We start from the raw sequence: 17,739 nt of genomic DNA, 5'->3' as shown, positions 1-17,739 counted from the left end.
AGAGCTGTTTAAACAGACAGCTCCAGTGCTTTCATGTCAATACCTCTCACAAATACAATTAGTGATGAAGTCAATTTCTCCTCCACTTTGAGATTGACATGCATATTATTATTTGCGCTGTGTGTACATCCAAGGGCCGGCTGTACTGCCCTGTTCTGAGCCAATAGCAATTTTCCTATGTCCCTTTTTGTGGCAGCTGACCACACGACTGAACAGCAGTCCAGGTGCGACAAAAGCCTGGTGGAACTGCCTCGTTTATAGTGCTGTTAAGAAGACAGAGTAGCGCTTTATGGACAGACTTCTCCCCATTTTAGCTACTGTATCAATGTTTTGACCATGATCGTTTACAATCCAGGGTTACTCCAAGCAGTTTAGTTACCTCAACTTGCTCAATTTCCACATTTAGATTTAGTTGAGGTTTAGTGAATGATTTGTCCAAAATACAATGCGTTGAGTTTTGAAATATTGAAGAATAAATTATTCCTTGCCACTCATTCTGAAGCTAACTACAGCTCTTTGTTAACCGTTGCAGTCATTACACTCACTGTAGTAGCTGACGTGTATAGTGTTGAGTCAGCCGTATACATACACACTGGCTTTACTCAAAGGCAGTGGCATGTAGTTAGTAAAAAGTAAGGGGCCTAAACTGCTGCCATGGGGAATTCCTGATTCTACCTGGATTATGTTGGCGAGGCTTCCATTAAAGAACACTGTGTTCTGTTAGATGGGTAACTCTTTATCCACAATATAGCAGGGGATGTAAAGCCATAATACATACAGTTGAAGGTGGAATTTAGCCGAATACATTTAAACTCAGTTTTTCACAATGCCTGTAATTTAATCCTACTAAAAATTCCCTGTTGGGATGTTAAGAAATAAAAGCCTAAATAACTGATCACCACTTTTATTTTAAGAATGTGAAATGTCAGAATAATAGTGATTTATTTCTGCGTTTATTTCTTTCATCACATTCCCAGTGGGCCAGAAGTTTAATACACTCAATTAGTATTTGGCAGCATTGCCTTTAAATTGTTTAACTTGGGTCAAACATTTTGGGTAGCCTTCCACAAGCTTCCCACAATAAGGTGGTTGAATTTTGGCCCAATCCTCCTGACAGAGCTGGTGTAACTGAGTCAGCTTTGTAGGCCTCCTTGCTCGCACATGCTTTTTCTGTTCTGCCCACAAATATTCTACAGGATTGAGGTCAGGGCTTTGTGATGGCCACTCCAATACCTTGACTTTGTTGTCCTTAAGCCATTTTGCCACAACTTTGGAAGTATGCTTGGGGTCATTGTCCATTTGGAAGACTCATGTGCGATCAAGCTTAAACTTCCCGACTGATGTCTTGAGATGCTGCTTCAATATATCCACATACTTCACTTTGTGAAGTGCACCAGTCCGCCCTGCAGCAAAGCACCTCTACAACAGGATGCTGCCACCCCTGTGGTTGGGATGGTGTTCTTTGGCTTGCAAGCTTCACCCTTTTTCCTCCAAACATAACGATGGTCATTACAGCCAAACAGTTCTATTTTTGTTTCATCATACCAGAGCACCGAAACGTACCATCTTTGTCCCCATGTGCAGTTGCAAACCGTAGTCTGGCTTTATGGCGGTTTTGGAGCAGTGGCTTCTTCCTTTCATTCTTTTTACTGTGGATATAAATACTTTTGTAACGGTTTCCTCCAGCATCTTCACAAGGTCCTTTGCTGGTGTTCTGGGATTGATTTGCACTTTTTGCACCAAAATGCGTTAATCTATAGGAGACAGAACGCGTCTCCTGCCTGAGTGGTATGATGGCTGCGTGGTCCAATGGTGTTTATACTTGCTTACTATTGTTTGTACAGATGACCATGGTACCTTCAGGTGTTTGGAAATTCCTCCCGAGGATGAACCAGACTTGTGGAGGTCTACAATTATTTTCTGAGTTATTTTCTGAGTTATTGGCTGATTTCTTTTGATTTTCCCATGATGTCAAGGAAAGGGGCACTGAGTTTGAAGGCAGGCCTTGAAATACATCTACAGGTACACCTCCAATTGACTCAAATTATGTCATTTAGCCTATCAGAAGCTTCTAAAGCCATGACTTCATTTGTTGGAATTTTCCAAGCTGTTTAAAGACACAGTCAATTTAGTGTATGTGAATTTCTGACCCACTGGAATTGTGATAGGGTGAATTATAAGTGAAAAATCTGTCAACAATTGTTGGAAAAATTACTTGTCATGCACAAAGTAGAAGTCCAAACTGACTTGCCAAAACTACAGTTTGTTAATTTAAGAAGAAATTTGTGGAGTGGTTGAAAAACTAGTTTTAATGACTCCAACCTAAGTGTATGTTGACTTCAACTGTACATTTTTCCAGCAGCAGACTGATCAATATCGTCGAAAGCCGCACTGAAGTCTAACAAAACAGCCCCCGCAATCTTTTTATAATTATTTTCTCTCAGGCAAACATCAGTTATTTGTGTGCTGTGCTTGTTGAATGTCCTTCACCTATAAGCATGCTGAACGTTTGTCAATTTTTCTTTGCTGTAAAATAGCATTGCATCTGGTCAAACACAATTTTTTTCAAAAGTTTGCAAAGGGTTGGTAACAGGCTGATTGGTCAGCTATTTGCGCCAGTAAAGGGGGCTTTACTATTCTTGGATAATTGAATTACTTTTGCTTTCCTCCAGGCCTGAGAGGGGGCTTAAATTGTAGATATGGCAAATAAGACTGGCAATATCGTCTGTTATTTTCCATCCAAGTTGTCAGTTGATACACAATTGTTTCACCTCTTCCACACTCACTTTACGGAATTCAAAATTATGTCAGATATACTTGGATGTGTAGTGTCAGCAGTTGTTGCTGCCATGTCATGCTTCATTATGCTGATCTTGCCAATGAAAATGTAATTAAAGTAGCAATATCAGTCGGTTTTGTGACGAATGAGCCTTCTGATTCAATGAATGATAGAGCGGAGTCTGCTTTTTTTCCCAAAATTATATTGAAGGTGCTCCAACGCTTTTTAATATCGTTCTAGATGTCCTTTATCTTTGTTTCATAGTGTAGTTACTTATTCAGTTTAGTCAAATGATTTCTCAATTTGCAGTACGTTTGCCAATTGATTGTTTAGCCAGACCTATTTGCCATTCCTTTTGCCTCATTCCTTTCAACCATTGTTTTTTAATTCCTCATCAATCCACTGAGATTCAAGTTTATCCATTTCCTTAATGTGTGCATGCTTATTAGTAACTGGGGAAAGTAATTTCATGTCAACTGTGACGTCTGTTTGCTCTTGATTACACACCATGGACTAACAACTATTCTTTACATCAACAGCATAGGAATCACTACAAAATGTCTTGTATGACCTGTTATACACTAGGCCCAGCCTTTGGGACTTTGGTTTTATTAGATATAGTGGCCATATGGTGCATTAAAAAAATATTCAGACCCCTTGACTTTTTCCTAACATTACAGCCTTATTTTAAAATTGAGTAGTCCAAACTTCTTCCATTTATGAATGATCGAAGCCACTGTGTTCTTGGACCAATGTTGCAGACATTTTTGGTGCCCTTTCCCAGATCTGTGCCTCGATACAATCCTTTGTGGAAAATTGGACAAGCTCTATGGACAATTCCTTCGACCTCATTGCATGGTTTTTGCACTGTCAACTGTGGGACCTTATATAGACGGGTGTGTGCCTTTCCAAATCATGTCCAATCATGATCAACCGCAGACCACGTACGTGTATGGCGTCGTGTGGGCGAGCAGTTTGTTCACAAAGTTGACATCAGCAGTGCCCCATGGTGGGGTTATGGTATGGACAGACATAAGCTACAGACAACAAACACAATTGCATTTTATCGATGGCAATTTGAATGCACAGGGATACCGTGATGAGATCCTGAGGCCCATTGTCGTGCCATTCGTCTGCCGCTGTCACCTATTCGACCATGCTGGTCATTTATGAACATCTTGGCCATGTTCTGTTATAATCTCCACCCGGCACAGCCAGAAGAGGACTGGCCACCCCACATAGCCTGGTTCCTCTCTAGGTTTCTTCCTAGGTTTTGGCCTTTCTAGGGAGTTTTTCCTAGCCACCGTGCTTCTACACCTGCATTGCTTGCTGTTTGGGGTTTTAGGCTAGGTTTCTATACAGCACTTTGAGATATCAGCTGATGTACGAAGGGCTATATAAATAAATTTGATTTGACCTCGTGTTTCAGCACGATAATGCACAAACCAATGTCGCAAAGATCTGTACACAATTCCTGGAAACTGAAAATGTCCCAGTTCTTCCATGGCCTGTATACTCACCAGACATGTCACCCGTTGAGCCTGTTTGGGATGCTCTGGATCAAGGTGTACAACGGCATGTTCCAGTTTCCGCCAATATCCAGCAACTTCACACAGCCATTGAAAAGGAGTGGGACATCTCTCCCACAGGCCACAATCAACAGCTTGATCATCTCAATGCAAAGGAGATGTGTCATGCTGCATGAGGCAAATGGTGGTCACACCAGGTATTGACTTTATAAAATAAATAAAAAATTATCCACGCCCCTTCCTTTTTTAAGGTATCTTTGACCAAATTATGCATGTCTGTATTCCCAGTCATGTGAAATCCATAGATTACTGCCACATGCATTTATTAAATTTGACTGATTTCCTTATGAACTGTAACTCAGTAAAATATTTGAAATCGTTGCACGTTGCATTTATATATTTTTGCTCAGTATAGTTATAAATCAAATAACATTTTATTGGTCACATACACGTGTTTAGCATATGTTATTGCGGGTGTAGTAAAACGCTTGTGTTTCTAGCTCCAACAGTGCAGTAATATCTAACAATGCACACAAACCTAAGTAAAATAATGGAATTAAACAATATATAAATATTAGGATTAGCAATGTCAGTGGCATAGACTAAAGTACAGTAGAATAGTGTATGTATATATACATATGAGTAAGGCAAAAATATGTCAGCATTATTAAAGTGACTAGTGTTCCTTTATTATTATTATCCTTTATTATTATTCCTTTATTATTTATTGCTGAACCTCGGCAAGACGGAGCTGCTCTTCCTCCCGGGGAAGGACTGCCCGTTCCATGATCTCGCCATCACGGTTGACAACTCCATTGTGTCCTCCTCCCAGAGCGCCAAGAACCTTGGCGTGATCCTGGACAACACCCTGTCGTTCTCAACCAACATCAAGGCGGTGGCCCGTTCCTGTAGGTTCATGCTCTACAACATCCGCAGAGTACGACCCTGCCTCACACAGGAAGCGGCGCAGGTCCTAATCCAGGCACTTGTCATCTCCCGTCTGGATTACTGCAACTCGCTGTTGGCTGGGCTCCCTGCCTGTGCCATTAAACCCCTTCAACTCATCCAGAACGCCGCAGCCCGTCTGGTGTTCAACCTTCCCAAGTTCTCTCACGTCACCCCGCTCCTCCGTTCTCTCCACTGGCTTCCAGTTGAAGCTCGCATCCGCTACAAGACCATGGTGCTTGCCTACGGAGCTGTGAGGGGAACGGCACCTCAGTACCTCCAGGCTCTGATCAGGCCCTACACCCAAACAAGGGCACTGCGTTCATCCACCTCTGGCCTGCTCGCCTCCCTACCACTGAGGAAGTACAGCTCCCGCTCAGCCCAGTCAAAACTGTTCGCTGCGCTGGCCCCCCCAATGGTGGAACAAACTCCCTCACGACGCCAGGACAGCGGAGTCAATCACCACCTTCCGGAGACACCTGAAACCCACCTCTTTAAGGAATACCTAGGATAGGATAAGTATCCCCCCCCCCCCCCCCCTTTTTAAGATTTAGATGCACTATTGTAAAGTGACTGTTCCACTGGATGTCATAAGGTGAATGCACCAATTTGTAAGTCGCTCTGGATAAGAGCGTCTGCTAAATGACTTAAATGTAATGTAAAAATTAGAGTGGCCAGTGATTTCAAGTCTATGTATGTAGTGCAGCAGCCTCTAAGCTGCAGGGTTATGTAACCGGGTGGAAGCTGCCTAGTAATGGCTGTTTAACGTTCTAATGGCCTTGATAGAAGCTGTTTTTCAGTCTCTCGGTCCCAGCTTTGATGCACCTGTACTGACCTCATTTTCTGGATAATAGCGGGGTGAAGAGGCAGTGGCTCAGGTGGTTGTTGTCCTTGATGATCTTTTTGACCTTCCTGTGACATTGGATGCTGTAGGTGTCCTGGAGGGCAGGTAGTTTGTTGTTGGGCAGACCGCACCACCCTCTGGGAGAGCCCTGCGGTTGGTGCAGTTGCAGTACCAGGCGGTGATACAGCCCGGCAGGAAGCTACATATCTTCAGCCTCCTGAGGTTGAAGGGGCGCTGTTGTACTGGGGGGGGGGAAAGGGTTGGCTATAGACTAATTTAATTTTTATTCATGTCAGCTTGAGGATGTGAGAACACTGAGATACAGGGAGAGACAAAATGCTGATCCTGAGAGGAGAGAGGAAGTGATTATGCAAATCTAAATTGTTGTCCTAATTTAATATTAGGCTTACTTTTGAAATTGGATAACCCCCCCCCCCCAAAAGGTTTTTAATACAGAGCAGAAATCGAGTTGAAAAATGTAAAGGGAAGCTTCGGGATGAATGGAGAAACTCAAAGAAGAGGTGTAGTGAAAAGAGAACCTTCATGAACTAATTAATCTAAGAGCAGGAAATCCAGGGAGACCCAGCCCTTGTACAATGCAGCACACCAGAGCATTCACCTATCCTACCAAGGAACAGACAAAGATCAACACTAGGCCCTGGCAGAGTGAGTGAAACTCAAAGGGGAGATGGAAAAACCTTAGAGCAAAATTAAGATGCTGATTAGATTAATTAAAGATGAGAGATGAAAGGCTGAAGTACAGAAGTTTTTGTTCTGTTGTCCTAATGTCAACGGTCAGTGAGGAATACCATTGCCCATCATGCAACAGAAAAATAAATCTACCAGTGAAAAGCAAAAAAACATTCTGCTCCCAGGGAAGAGACACTGTTGAAAGGAAAGAAGATAGAAGAATACTGCACAAGGACAAGCAGCACTGCTTGTCCTACAAACAGTTCAGAAGATACAGGACATTCTATGTTCGAGACTAAGCATAGTGACCGCAATACATGTGCATGCCATTCACATAAGTACCAGAATCTTCTCATTGACAGTTTGGCAAATGGAGACATGGTTCCTACTAAAAGTCTGTCCCCACTCCTGTCAAGTATAACATGTAGTAAAGGAGGACAAAAGATGCATGCGCCGTGAATGCACTGAATGTTGCTTCGATGAAGTACAGTTTGCTGATCACAACCCTAATGGAAAGGCCACATGGGAGCACTGGCAGAGAGAATATGTCGCAGTTGGTGATAACTATAAAAACTGTGTAAAGAACAAATAGGAATCATAGGGGAGTTGATTTAAAGAGTTCAACAGAGAGCTGGAGGAGAATGGCAGTCAACACAACAACTGGATTCACCAGGTCATTTCAGATAAATCAAAGAGAATATTAAGCACAATTAGATGGTCCTCCACATTAACTTCTCAGATAATTATGTGTGCAAGTTGAGCAATGAGACTCAGGCTTTCCACTTAGGTGGAAACGGGCAACAAGTGACAATCCCATACAGGGGTGACACATTCAAGTAATGACTCCCAGTGCTATGCCATTTCCTATTGATTGTGAAATGAACGGGCAGTGTGGGTGCACATCAAGCTGCAAGGTCCCTCTGAAATACACTGTTCGAGTAACACAGAATCAACCACAAAACCAGGGAGGTTTTCCAATGCCTCGCAAAGAAGGGCACCTATCGGTAGATGTCACTACAAATATACAGGGGTCCTTTCAAACTGTTGCCAGAGAGGAAAGAAAGTGCTCAAGAATTTCACCATGAGGCTAATACTGACTTTTAAACAATTTGTAAGTCGCTCTGGATAAGAGCGTCTGCTAAATGACTTAAATGTAAATGTTAAATGTAAACAGTTTTTTTTCTTTATTATAGCAATTAAACTGAGGATGGATCAACATTGTCGTTAACAATGGAGTGAAAATAAGGAGGCCTCTACAGAATGTTTTATTCCAAAACGTGTCCTGTTGCACTAAAGTAAAACTGCAAGAAATGTGGCAAAGAAATGAACTTTATGTTCTGAATACAAAGTGTTATGTTTGAGGCAAATCCAACACATTACTGAGTACCGCTTTCATATTTTCAAGCATGGTGGTGACTGCATCATGGCTATGGGAATGCTTGTCATCGGCAAGGACTCCGGGAGTTAAATTTTTTTTTTTTAAATGATAAAAAGTAACAATACAGCGAAACACAGGCAAAATCCTAAAGAAAAGCCTGGTTCTGTTTTTCAATAGATACTGGGTAACAAATTCACCTTTTCAGCAGGACGATGACCTAAAACACAAGGCCAAATGTACTCGAGTTGATTACAAAGATGACATTGAATGTTCCTGAGTGGCCTAGTTACAGTTTGGACCTAAATCGTCTTGAAAATCTGTCAACACTTAAAAATGGCTGTCTAGTAATGAATAGCAACGAACTTGAGAGCTTGTGCAAATATTGTCCAATCCTGGTGTTCTTTGAATAAAAAAAATCAATTTGTCACCTTTTTTAGGCTTTAGGGTTGTGTAGATTTGAATTAGTTTACAGTACTCCCTTGTGTTGCAAGGGTGGCTTTAGGGTTGTGTAGATTTGAATTAGTTTACAGTACTCCCTTGTGTTGCAAGGGTGGCTTTAGGGTTGTGTAGATTTGAATTAGTTTACAGTACTCCCTTGTGTTGCAAGGGTGGCTTTAGTTGTGATATAAAAAAATGTAATTTAGTCATTCAAACCCCCATACTTAAAAAAAAATCCATTCATACTGTATTTTGACTCCAGTGGTGGTGCTTTCTCACCCTTTGTGTGTGTGTGTGTGTGTCACATATATGGCAAACGGCATGGGTGAGAAAGTGGGGCAGAGAGGGCAAGTGGGAGGGGTGTGGGGAGAGGGAAGGACGATGGCTGGCTGGCTGGCAAATAGTCCTGTTCGGTGACATTCCACTCTCTGTTGACATAGTAATGCATTGTGACGTGGCCTTGTCTGAGAGTGTGGGATAGAGTGAAACCAATGGCGCAAAACCCTGGCCTGCCACTGGGTTGTAACTGCGTAGCCTCCCAATACGTTCACCAAACATTACCATCAGGGCTTATGTCTCCCATTGAAAATCCTGTAGTTTCTCTAATGGCAAAGTACCACAACACAGTTGATTCATCCATGTTTTGACAAGGAGTCTCCCTTGTAATAATATTTGCCAGTTAACTTAATATAGATATGTTTACTTTCTGTCCTATTGTACACCATGTACAAAAGTATGTGGACACCCCTTCAAATTAGTGGATTTGGCTATTTCAGACACACCTGTTGCTGACAGGTGTATAAAATTGAGCACAAAGCCATGCAATCTCCATAGTATAACATTGTCAGTAAAATAGCCTTACTGAAGAGATCTGTAACTTTCAACATGGCACTGTCATAGGATGCCACCTTTCCAACAAGTCAGTTCATCAAATTTCTGCCCTGCAAGAGCTACCCCAGTCAACTGTAAGTACTGTTATTGTTAAGTGGAAACGTCTAGGAGCAACAACGGCTCAGCCGCAAAGTGGTAGGCCACACAAGCTCACGGAATGGGAGTGCTGAAGCGCTTAGCGTGCAAAAATCATCTGTCCTCGTTTGCAACACTCACTACTGAGGCTGTTTTATAGAAGCAAAGGGGGACCAACTCCATATTGCTACTCATGATTTTGGAATGAGATGGCAGTTAGCCTTACTAACCCCTTCGATCAACTCTATTTAAACCCTCAAACTAAAACCTCCCTACTCATACATTAGATGCCCCAATTCTCCAATTGTACAGCTTCCTCATAATCCACTTCTTAAACCAATGGAAACTTACGCAGAACATTTATTATAGAGAGAATGTCTGGAATCCTGAGAATGTTTTGAAAAAGGCTGACTTTGACTTGTTACTCTCACCTAATGCCTAATGGTCAAGGCATGGGCTGTTACCGTGTAAACCAATCTCTGGTTATTGATTCATTACCCTCAGGTTACCAATTAATCGGCCCTCACTCAACTGCTGTGGGATAAACTCGAGCAGTTTGGCAGCATCTGTAACCCGAAACTAGCAAGAAAATTTAAGGAAAGAGGAGTGAGGCAGCTTCTGTGTTGACCGATGGGTGGGGGGTGTGCACACTGCAGGTGTGCCCATTGCAAACACACAGACTGATGGGTCTATGAAGTCTGTGGGAGATGGCTCTGTGGTAGCTGAGAGGAGAAAGGCCCATTCCTAGCATAGCCACTGGTGGCTCATGCTCCAAGGAGTTGGGACAATGGGAGTATCCTGCCCGCTCCCAGCGTTTTTGGGTGAGAGGTTGACATTTAACCCCTGTATTGGTAGGTTATACTGAAGGCTACATGGTTGATGGGCCACATGTAACTGAATCTGTGTCATAAAGCTTGTACAACGGCAATTTAACCATTGCATGATACCTGTCGTAGGCAATAAGCATTCACAACAGTTTATAACAGCCAATGCATACTCCAGTCCAATGTGCTATCTGAAACAATCTACTACTAATCCAAATCATTACATGATTGATACATTGACATCAATTAATTGTCATTAGGGGTTATTGTAAGTGTGCATTGTGTATGTATTATATACACTGAAAAAAAATATAAAAGCAACAATTTCTATGATTTTTACTGAGTTAGAAAATCCAAGAAAAATCCATTTACATAAATTCATTAGGCCCTAATCTATGGATTTCACATGACTGGGAATAGAGATGGCTTTAAAAAAAGTTAGGGGCATGGATCAGAAAAACCAGTCGGTATCTGGTGTAACCACCATTTGCCTCATGCAGCGCAACACATCTCCTTCGAATAGAGTTAATCAAGCTGTTGATTGTGGCCTGTGGACTGTTGTCTCACTCCTATTCATTGGCTATGCGAAGTTGCTGGATATTTGAGAGATTGGCTTTTTGTGGATATGGAACATTTCTGGGATCTTTTATTTCAGCTCATAAAACATGGGACGAACACTACATGTTGTGTTTTTATATTTTTGTTCAGTATAAGTCATGTTCATACTGATTTTCACTTTCCAGGTGAGGTGGAATAATGGTATGTTTATTAGGTTCCCCATTAGCTGTAGCAAAAGCAGCAGCTACTCTTCCTGGGATCCACACAACTTGAAACATTACATAATACAGAACATTAATAGACAACAACTCAAGGCACATGTAGCCTATATATCTATACCAACACAAACACACAAACTATCGAGGTCAAATAGGGGAGAGGCGTTATGCCGTGAGGTACAGCTTGGAATCAAACCAGGGCCTGTAGTGACGCCTCTAGCACCGAGATGCAGTGCCTTAAACCACTGTGCCACTCGGCAGGTTATGGTCAATAATAACAAGATGGTGTATAGATACTGAGAAGGAACAATGTAGCTGTGTTTGAATAGTAATACTAACTGTACTATCTGATGTAAATTGAGTATGTAGTATGCTTTTAGTTAGAGGTCGACCGATTAATCGGAATGGCCGATTTTTATTTTATTTTTTTTTATATATATATATATATATATATATATATATATATATATATATATATATATATATATATATATATATATATATATATATATATATATATATATTTTTTTTTTTTTGGGGGCCGATTTCAAGTTTTAAAACAATCGGTAATCTGCATTTTTGGACACCGATTATGGCCGATGACATTGCACTCCACGAGACTGCGTGGCAGGCTGACTGCCTGTTATGAGTGCAGCAAGGAGGTAAGGTGCTAGCTAGCATTAAACTTATTGAATAAAAAACAATCAATCTTTTTCTTTTACCCCCTTTTTCTCCCCAATTTCGTGGTATCCAATAGTAACTACTAACAATCTTGTCTCATCGCTACAACTCCCGTACGGGCTCGGGAGAGACTAAGGTCGAGGGCCATGCGTCCTCCAAAACCCAACCAAGCTTGCACTGCTTCTTAACACAGAGCGCATTCAACCTGGAAGCCAGCCGCACCAATGGGTCAGATGGTCCTTCTGTAGCTCAGTTGGTAGAGCATGGCGCTTGTAACGCCAGGGTAGTGGGTTCGATCCCCAGGACCACCCATACGTAGAATGTATGCACACATGACTGTAAGTCGCTTTGGATAAAAGCGTCTGCTAAATGGCATTTATTATTATATTAGGAAACACCGTACACCTAGCGACCTAGTCAGCGTGCACTGCGCCCGGCCCGCCACAGGAGTCGCTAGTGCACGATGAGACACGGATATCCCGACTGGCCAAACCCTCCCTAACCCGGACAATTGTGTGTCAGCCCCATGGACCACCCGGTCGCAGAGTGGACCTCCTGGGCTCGAACCCAGAGTCTCTGGTGGCACCCAGGAGGCCTAAAACAACCAATCTTAACATGATCATTAGTTAACTACACATAGTTGACGATATTATTAGTTTATCTAGCCTGTCCTGCGTTGCATATAATCGATGCGGTGCCTGTTAATTTGTCATTGAATCACAACCTACTTCGCCAAACGGGTGATTTAACAAGCGCATTCACGAAAAAAGCACTGTCGTTGCACCAAAGTGTACCTAACCATAAACATCAATGTTTTTCTTAAAATCAATACACAAGTATATATTTTTAAACCTGCATATTTAGTTAATATTGCCTGCTAACATGAATTTCTTTTAAGTAGGGAAATTGTCACTTTTCTTGCGTTCTGTGCAAGCAGAGTCAGGGTATATGCAGCAGTTTAGTCCGCCTGGCTCTTTGCAAGCTGTGTGAACCATTTCTTCCTAACAGACCGTAATTAATTTGCCTGAATTTTACATCATTATGACCCAACATTGAAGGTTGTGCAATGTAACAGTAATATTTAGACTTATGGATGCCACCCATTAGATAAAAAGTGTAACGATTCCATATTTCACTGAAAGAATAAACATTTGTTTTCGAAATGATCGTTTCTGGATTTGAGCATATTAATAGCCTAATGCTTGTATTTCTGTATCATTAAATTATAACTAAGTCTGATTTGATAGAGCAGTTTGACTGAGTGGTGGTAGGCAGCAGCAGGCTTGTAACCATTCATTCAAACAGCACTTTCATGCATTTGCCAGTGTAACAGTATAGCTTCCGTCCGTCTCCTCGCCCCTACCTGGGCTCGAACCAGAAACCCTCTGCACACATCGACAACAGCCACCCTCGAAGCATCGTTACCCATCGCACCACAAAAGCCGCGGCCCTTGCAGAGCAAGGGGAACAACTACTTCAAGGTCTCAGCGAGTGACGTCGCCGATTGAAACGCTATTAGCGCGCACCACCGCTAACTAGCTAGCCATTTCACATCGGTTACACCAGCAGCTCTTCACTGTGCTTCAAACATTGCGCTGTTTATGACTTCAAGCCTATCAACTCCCGAGATTAGGCTGGAAATACTATAGTGCCTATAAGAACATCCAATAGTCGAAGGTATATGAAATACAACTGGTATAGAGAGAAATGGTCCTATAATAACTGCAACCTAAAACTTCTTAACTGGGAATATTGAAGACTCATGTTAAAAGGAACCACCAGCTTTCATATGTTCTGAGCAAGGAACTTAAATGTTAGCTTTTTTACATGCCACTTTTACTTTCTTTAACACTTTTTGATTTTGCATAAATTGAACATATTGAACATTCATTTTATTTGAGACTAAATTGATTTTTTTATTATGTATTATTATATTAAGTTAAAATAAAAGTTCATTCAGTATTGTAATTGTCATTATTACAAATATATAAAAATGGACTTATTATTATTTATTTTTTTATTATAATTTTTTTTTTAATCGGTATCGGACTTTTTTGGTCCTCTAGGTATCGGTGTTGAAAAATCATAATCGGTCGACCTCTAATAGTTAGTATGCCAAAGGTTCCCAGATGTCGTACTAAATTCGCAAAAATATGAAGTATACAAGTAGTGAACACTATTTCCGTTCTTTTAAGGCCCATAATGCAATTCTTCAGAGAATGGGCATGGCATCACAACATTTTCAGATTTTAAGTAAATGGCAGAAAATATGCAGCCGAAGTCCGATTGAGGTTGGATGAAAATGTATTGCTCAACATTTGTCATAATTAATTAAAGCAATGTGATGACTTTTCAAATAGGTTACGTTTCACATGATGTTGGCTGACAATTTGTTAGCTATTTACAAAACGCATAGCATATTATTACAGCAGTATGTACCGGTATGTTAGCTAGCTACCTAACGTTAGTTGGCTACAAATACATCGGATTTGCCAGTATATTAACACACCTGAAGTCGTATATCTAGCAGTAATTTATGCTACGCACAATCAAGTACCCACTTAGAGGTCTGCGCGGCACTGATTTCTTCATCTCACTCACACCTGCAGCTTTTCATAGCTATCTGACTGCCTTTATTTTTCTGTATGCAGGAACTGGTCCCGAAACCAACCTCAGTCCTGCAATGTTATTTCAGACATATGTGATGCAACTCAGAACTCTGGCTTCTATATAGAGCTCTGACTTTCCGACCAAAAGTTCACTGACTTCATGATTTGACGCTGTGTATTTTTCCCAATTTCCCAGTTGATTTCAAAGCACCACATGGTAGCTTATGTGGATTCAGTGCTCTGTGTCGACCACGCCCCTTGACTTTGAGAATCTCAAGCGACGTGATGGTGAGATGAGACCTTATGTCAGACTAATTTGCAATTGACTGTCATAGCCCCACATTTGAAAAGTATTTGATGGTGAGTGGAGGAGACTATCAGAAATTTTAGAAAAACATTCTAACAGTGACTGCCATAGACTCAAATAAAAAAAGTTAACGTTGGCTGTTAAATTAGGTCGTTTTTTTTCTTCACATTGTTGTGAAATTTCAGATATCAAAATGGGATCATGGACAAAACAAAGTTGGAGAGAAAGCGGACACTTTCTCTTGAACTACGTTTTGCATATAGCCTACCTTTTTAGGAGAGGGATTTTCAGATGGAGACAAATATGGGTGATCAACATTTATTTCTAGGCAATGTAGTTAACCTATTTAGAAAGATAACTGTGTGCTTCTCCGCCAATGCATAGGCTATAGCCTATTATTCTATTTAATGGAGACTACATGCACACCTGATCTCGGACGCAGAGGTAGGCTATGGCTATTTAACTTGAAGCACCAAGAATGATGAGCGTGGACACTTGCACATTCTCTTGAGCTACGTTTTGCATATAGGATATAGCTTATCTTTTTAGGAGCGGACAGCATGAAAAATTCCGACCACGTCACAATGATCGCTATCAGACCCGCAGGCCCTCAAAACCCACTCTCTTCAGTCATTCTCTTTCTCCTCCTCTCTCACGCATTACACCCACACAGAAAGGACCACACCAGCACAAAGAAATGCTCATTGGCCCCCTGGCATAATTGTCTCAATGAATACTTTACATCCTGTTAGAAAAGCTATTGTAAAGAATAGAGTATCATGAAGCTATGCCATATCTCATACTATACCAGTTGCATCGTACTTTTTGTCCTTATGCAACAGTGGGTCATACACTATGCAAGTATAAAGAAAGGTCTGGGAATTGAAGTAGGAGAAATATGAAGAAGATCCAAGCGGATGTTAATCCGTATCATGGAGGTCATATGCAAACCCCATCAATGGCCATACTGTGGTGGCAGGCAGCAGTGACTAAGAGGAAACTAAACAGCCCCAGGCAAATTCAAGACTAGTAGAGAAACAGTGAGACACCAGACTGAGATGTGTATTTCTTGTGGACAGTATGTCTTTGTGAGAATGAAAGCGGTGCACTAAGTGGATGATTAACTGTGTGATGCGAGTCAGTTTCAGTGAATGCATTGTGCCAGTAACCTGCTCATTGTCAGGTGTAGAACCTGAAACACAATAGCTTTGATAGAAATGGAGAGACTTGTTAGGATGAAGAGAACAAATATTATTTTGACTTCTGTACAACTGTTCTTTAAAAAATTACTTGTGAAGCTGGCTGTCAACTGCAGTGTGTGTGTGCACTGATTAGAATTTCACCCTCTGCCCAAGTATCCTCTAGCCCAACCAGGAAGTCAAAATGGCCCTCTCCACAGACAGGAAGCCTCCACTTGACTACGGCGTCCAGATCCGCTTCATCAAGGACCTCCATGATACTGGCGGGGGCTACCCCGAGAAGACCAGAGGGGGCAGCGGCGCCATGCCCCTCTCCAACAAGTATGGGGTGGCCGTCCGGGTACAGGGCATCTCCGGCCAGCCCTACGTGGTGCTGAAGGATGGGGAGAAGGGCGACTCGTATGGGGTGCAGCTGAAGACTCAGCAGGCCCAGTCACAGAACCCCAACTTAGGCCTCTCCTCGCCCTACAACAGTCTGCCCCAGAGGAAGGAAGGGGGGGAGATCCAGAACCCTTACGCCCCTACTGGACAAACACTCAGCTTTCCGGTCTCTCCAAAGTCCACACCAGAGGGCGAGGGCAGGGAGGACTTTGGGAGTCCTTTCAAGAGACCTCCTGGGGATGGCCAGGCTGGGAGCCAGAGAGAGGGTGAGGGTGGGCCCCGGAGGGAAGGACAGATGAAGGTAAAGGTCAAGGAAGAACCCAGTCCCACAGCAGCAGAACCCTACAGAGTGGATATGAAGGAGAGAGGTTGGGTCAATGGGGAGGAATTTAATGAGGCAGGGCTCAAACCGGTTAGTCCCAGAGGGGCCAGACAGAATGGGGTGGGGCTCGGTGGTTTGCTGGGCAGAAATGGACTTGATTCGTCCATCCCAGAACCCCCTCCTCCAGCGTCGTTCAATGAGGCGATTGTTCCTGCCATCGACAAGACCTCCCTGGCGCCTATCAACAAGCTGATCAGCAAGTTCAACATTGGCACTCCTACTGGACAGAGTAGGGGGCGCTCCGGAACAAGGCTGCGGCTCAAGTTCGATGAACGCAGACGCTCCAGAAGTCTGGATGCTTGCAAAGATGTTCATCGTGAGGTCTCCCCTCCTTCACCAACTCCCAACACTACCTCCTTGCTCTTCTCCACCTCCTCATCCACGTCATCCACACCTCCGTACAGTAGCCTAGGAATGAGCCCTGTCTCAGTTGCCAAGGCGACAGCCCTCCCTGGCCCCAAAATGAGCTTCAGAAAGTCACCTGGGAAGTTAGTCAAGGATACACCTCCTGCCATCCCACCAAAGAAGACTGTAAGTAACAAGTTTAGTTTTTTTTGTGTTTGAGCAGTATAATGTATCTGTTCTGACCCTCAATGTCTTTTACCATTGAAGGGGATGCCGGCCCCTCGGAGGAATCAGAGTGTAGAGGTCATCAGTGGAGAGGAACCACAAACCAAACAAGCTGTCTACACCATCCTGAAAGAGGGGTAAAGAAATTTACAAACATGTGACCTGGAACGCTGTTGCTTCCGAGTCTCTGCTGTTACATTGTGATAGACATTATCGTGGTAGTGGTAAAAACCAAGAGATCCTACACTCAAGCTTGAATTGGGCAATGTTTCACTGTAAATTATAATTTATTTTGTTATTCCTGTACCAAAAATGTCCTGTACTCTCAAAACAATTGCTCATATCAGTAATGTATAATGTAATGTGTGTGTGTGTGGGTGGTTTGAAAGCTGATTGGCTGACAGCCGTGGTACATCAGACCGTATACCACGGTATGACAAA

The 17,739-nt window shown here is 42.4% G+C and overlaps 1 protein-coding gene across 4 annotated transcripts in view; it reads left to right on the top strand.

Annotated features, from left to right (window-relative positions):
- The window catches only part of cgnb (cingulin b), a 53,433-nt gene that overhangs the window by 11,854 nt on the left and 23,840 nt on the right, over nt 1-17,739 (top strand). For 3 of the 4 annotated variants that reach the window (XM_046326406.1, XM_046326407.1, XM_046326409.1), the window contains 2 exons: nt 16,122-17,259; nt 17,341-17,435. In XM_046326406.1, coding sequence (XP_046182362.1) covers nt 16,150-17,259; nt 17,341-17,435 — 1,205 coding nt within the window. In that variant the 5' untranslated portion in view covers nt 16,122-16,149. The remainder of the gene's footprint in view (nt 1-16,121; nt 17,260-17,340; nt 17,436-17,739) is intronic. The other variant, XM_046326408.1, reaches the window with a different exon arrangement.

This window comes from Oncorhynchus gorbuscha, linkage group LG24 (assembly GCF_021184085.1).
Source record: "Oncorhynchus gorbuscha isolate QuinsamMale2020 ecotype Even-year linkage group LG24, OgorEven_v1.0, whole genome shotgun sequence".
Lineage (NCBI taxonomy): Eukaryota > Metazoa > Chordata > Actinopteri > Salmoniformes > Salmonidae > Oncorhynchus > Oncorhynchus gorbuscha.
The sequence above is the reverse complement of the archived record's forward strand: the minus strand, read 5'-3'. Positions and strand labels throughout refer to the sequence as shown.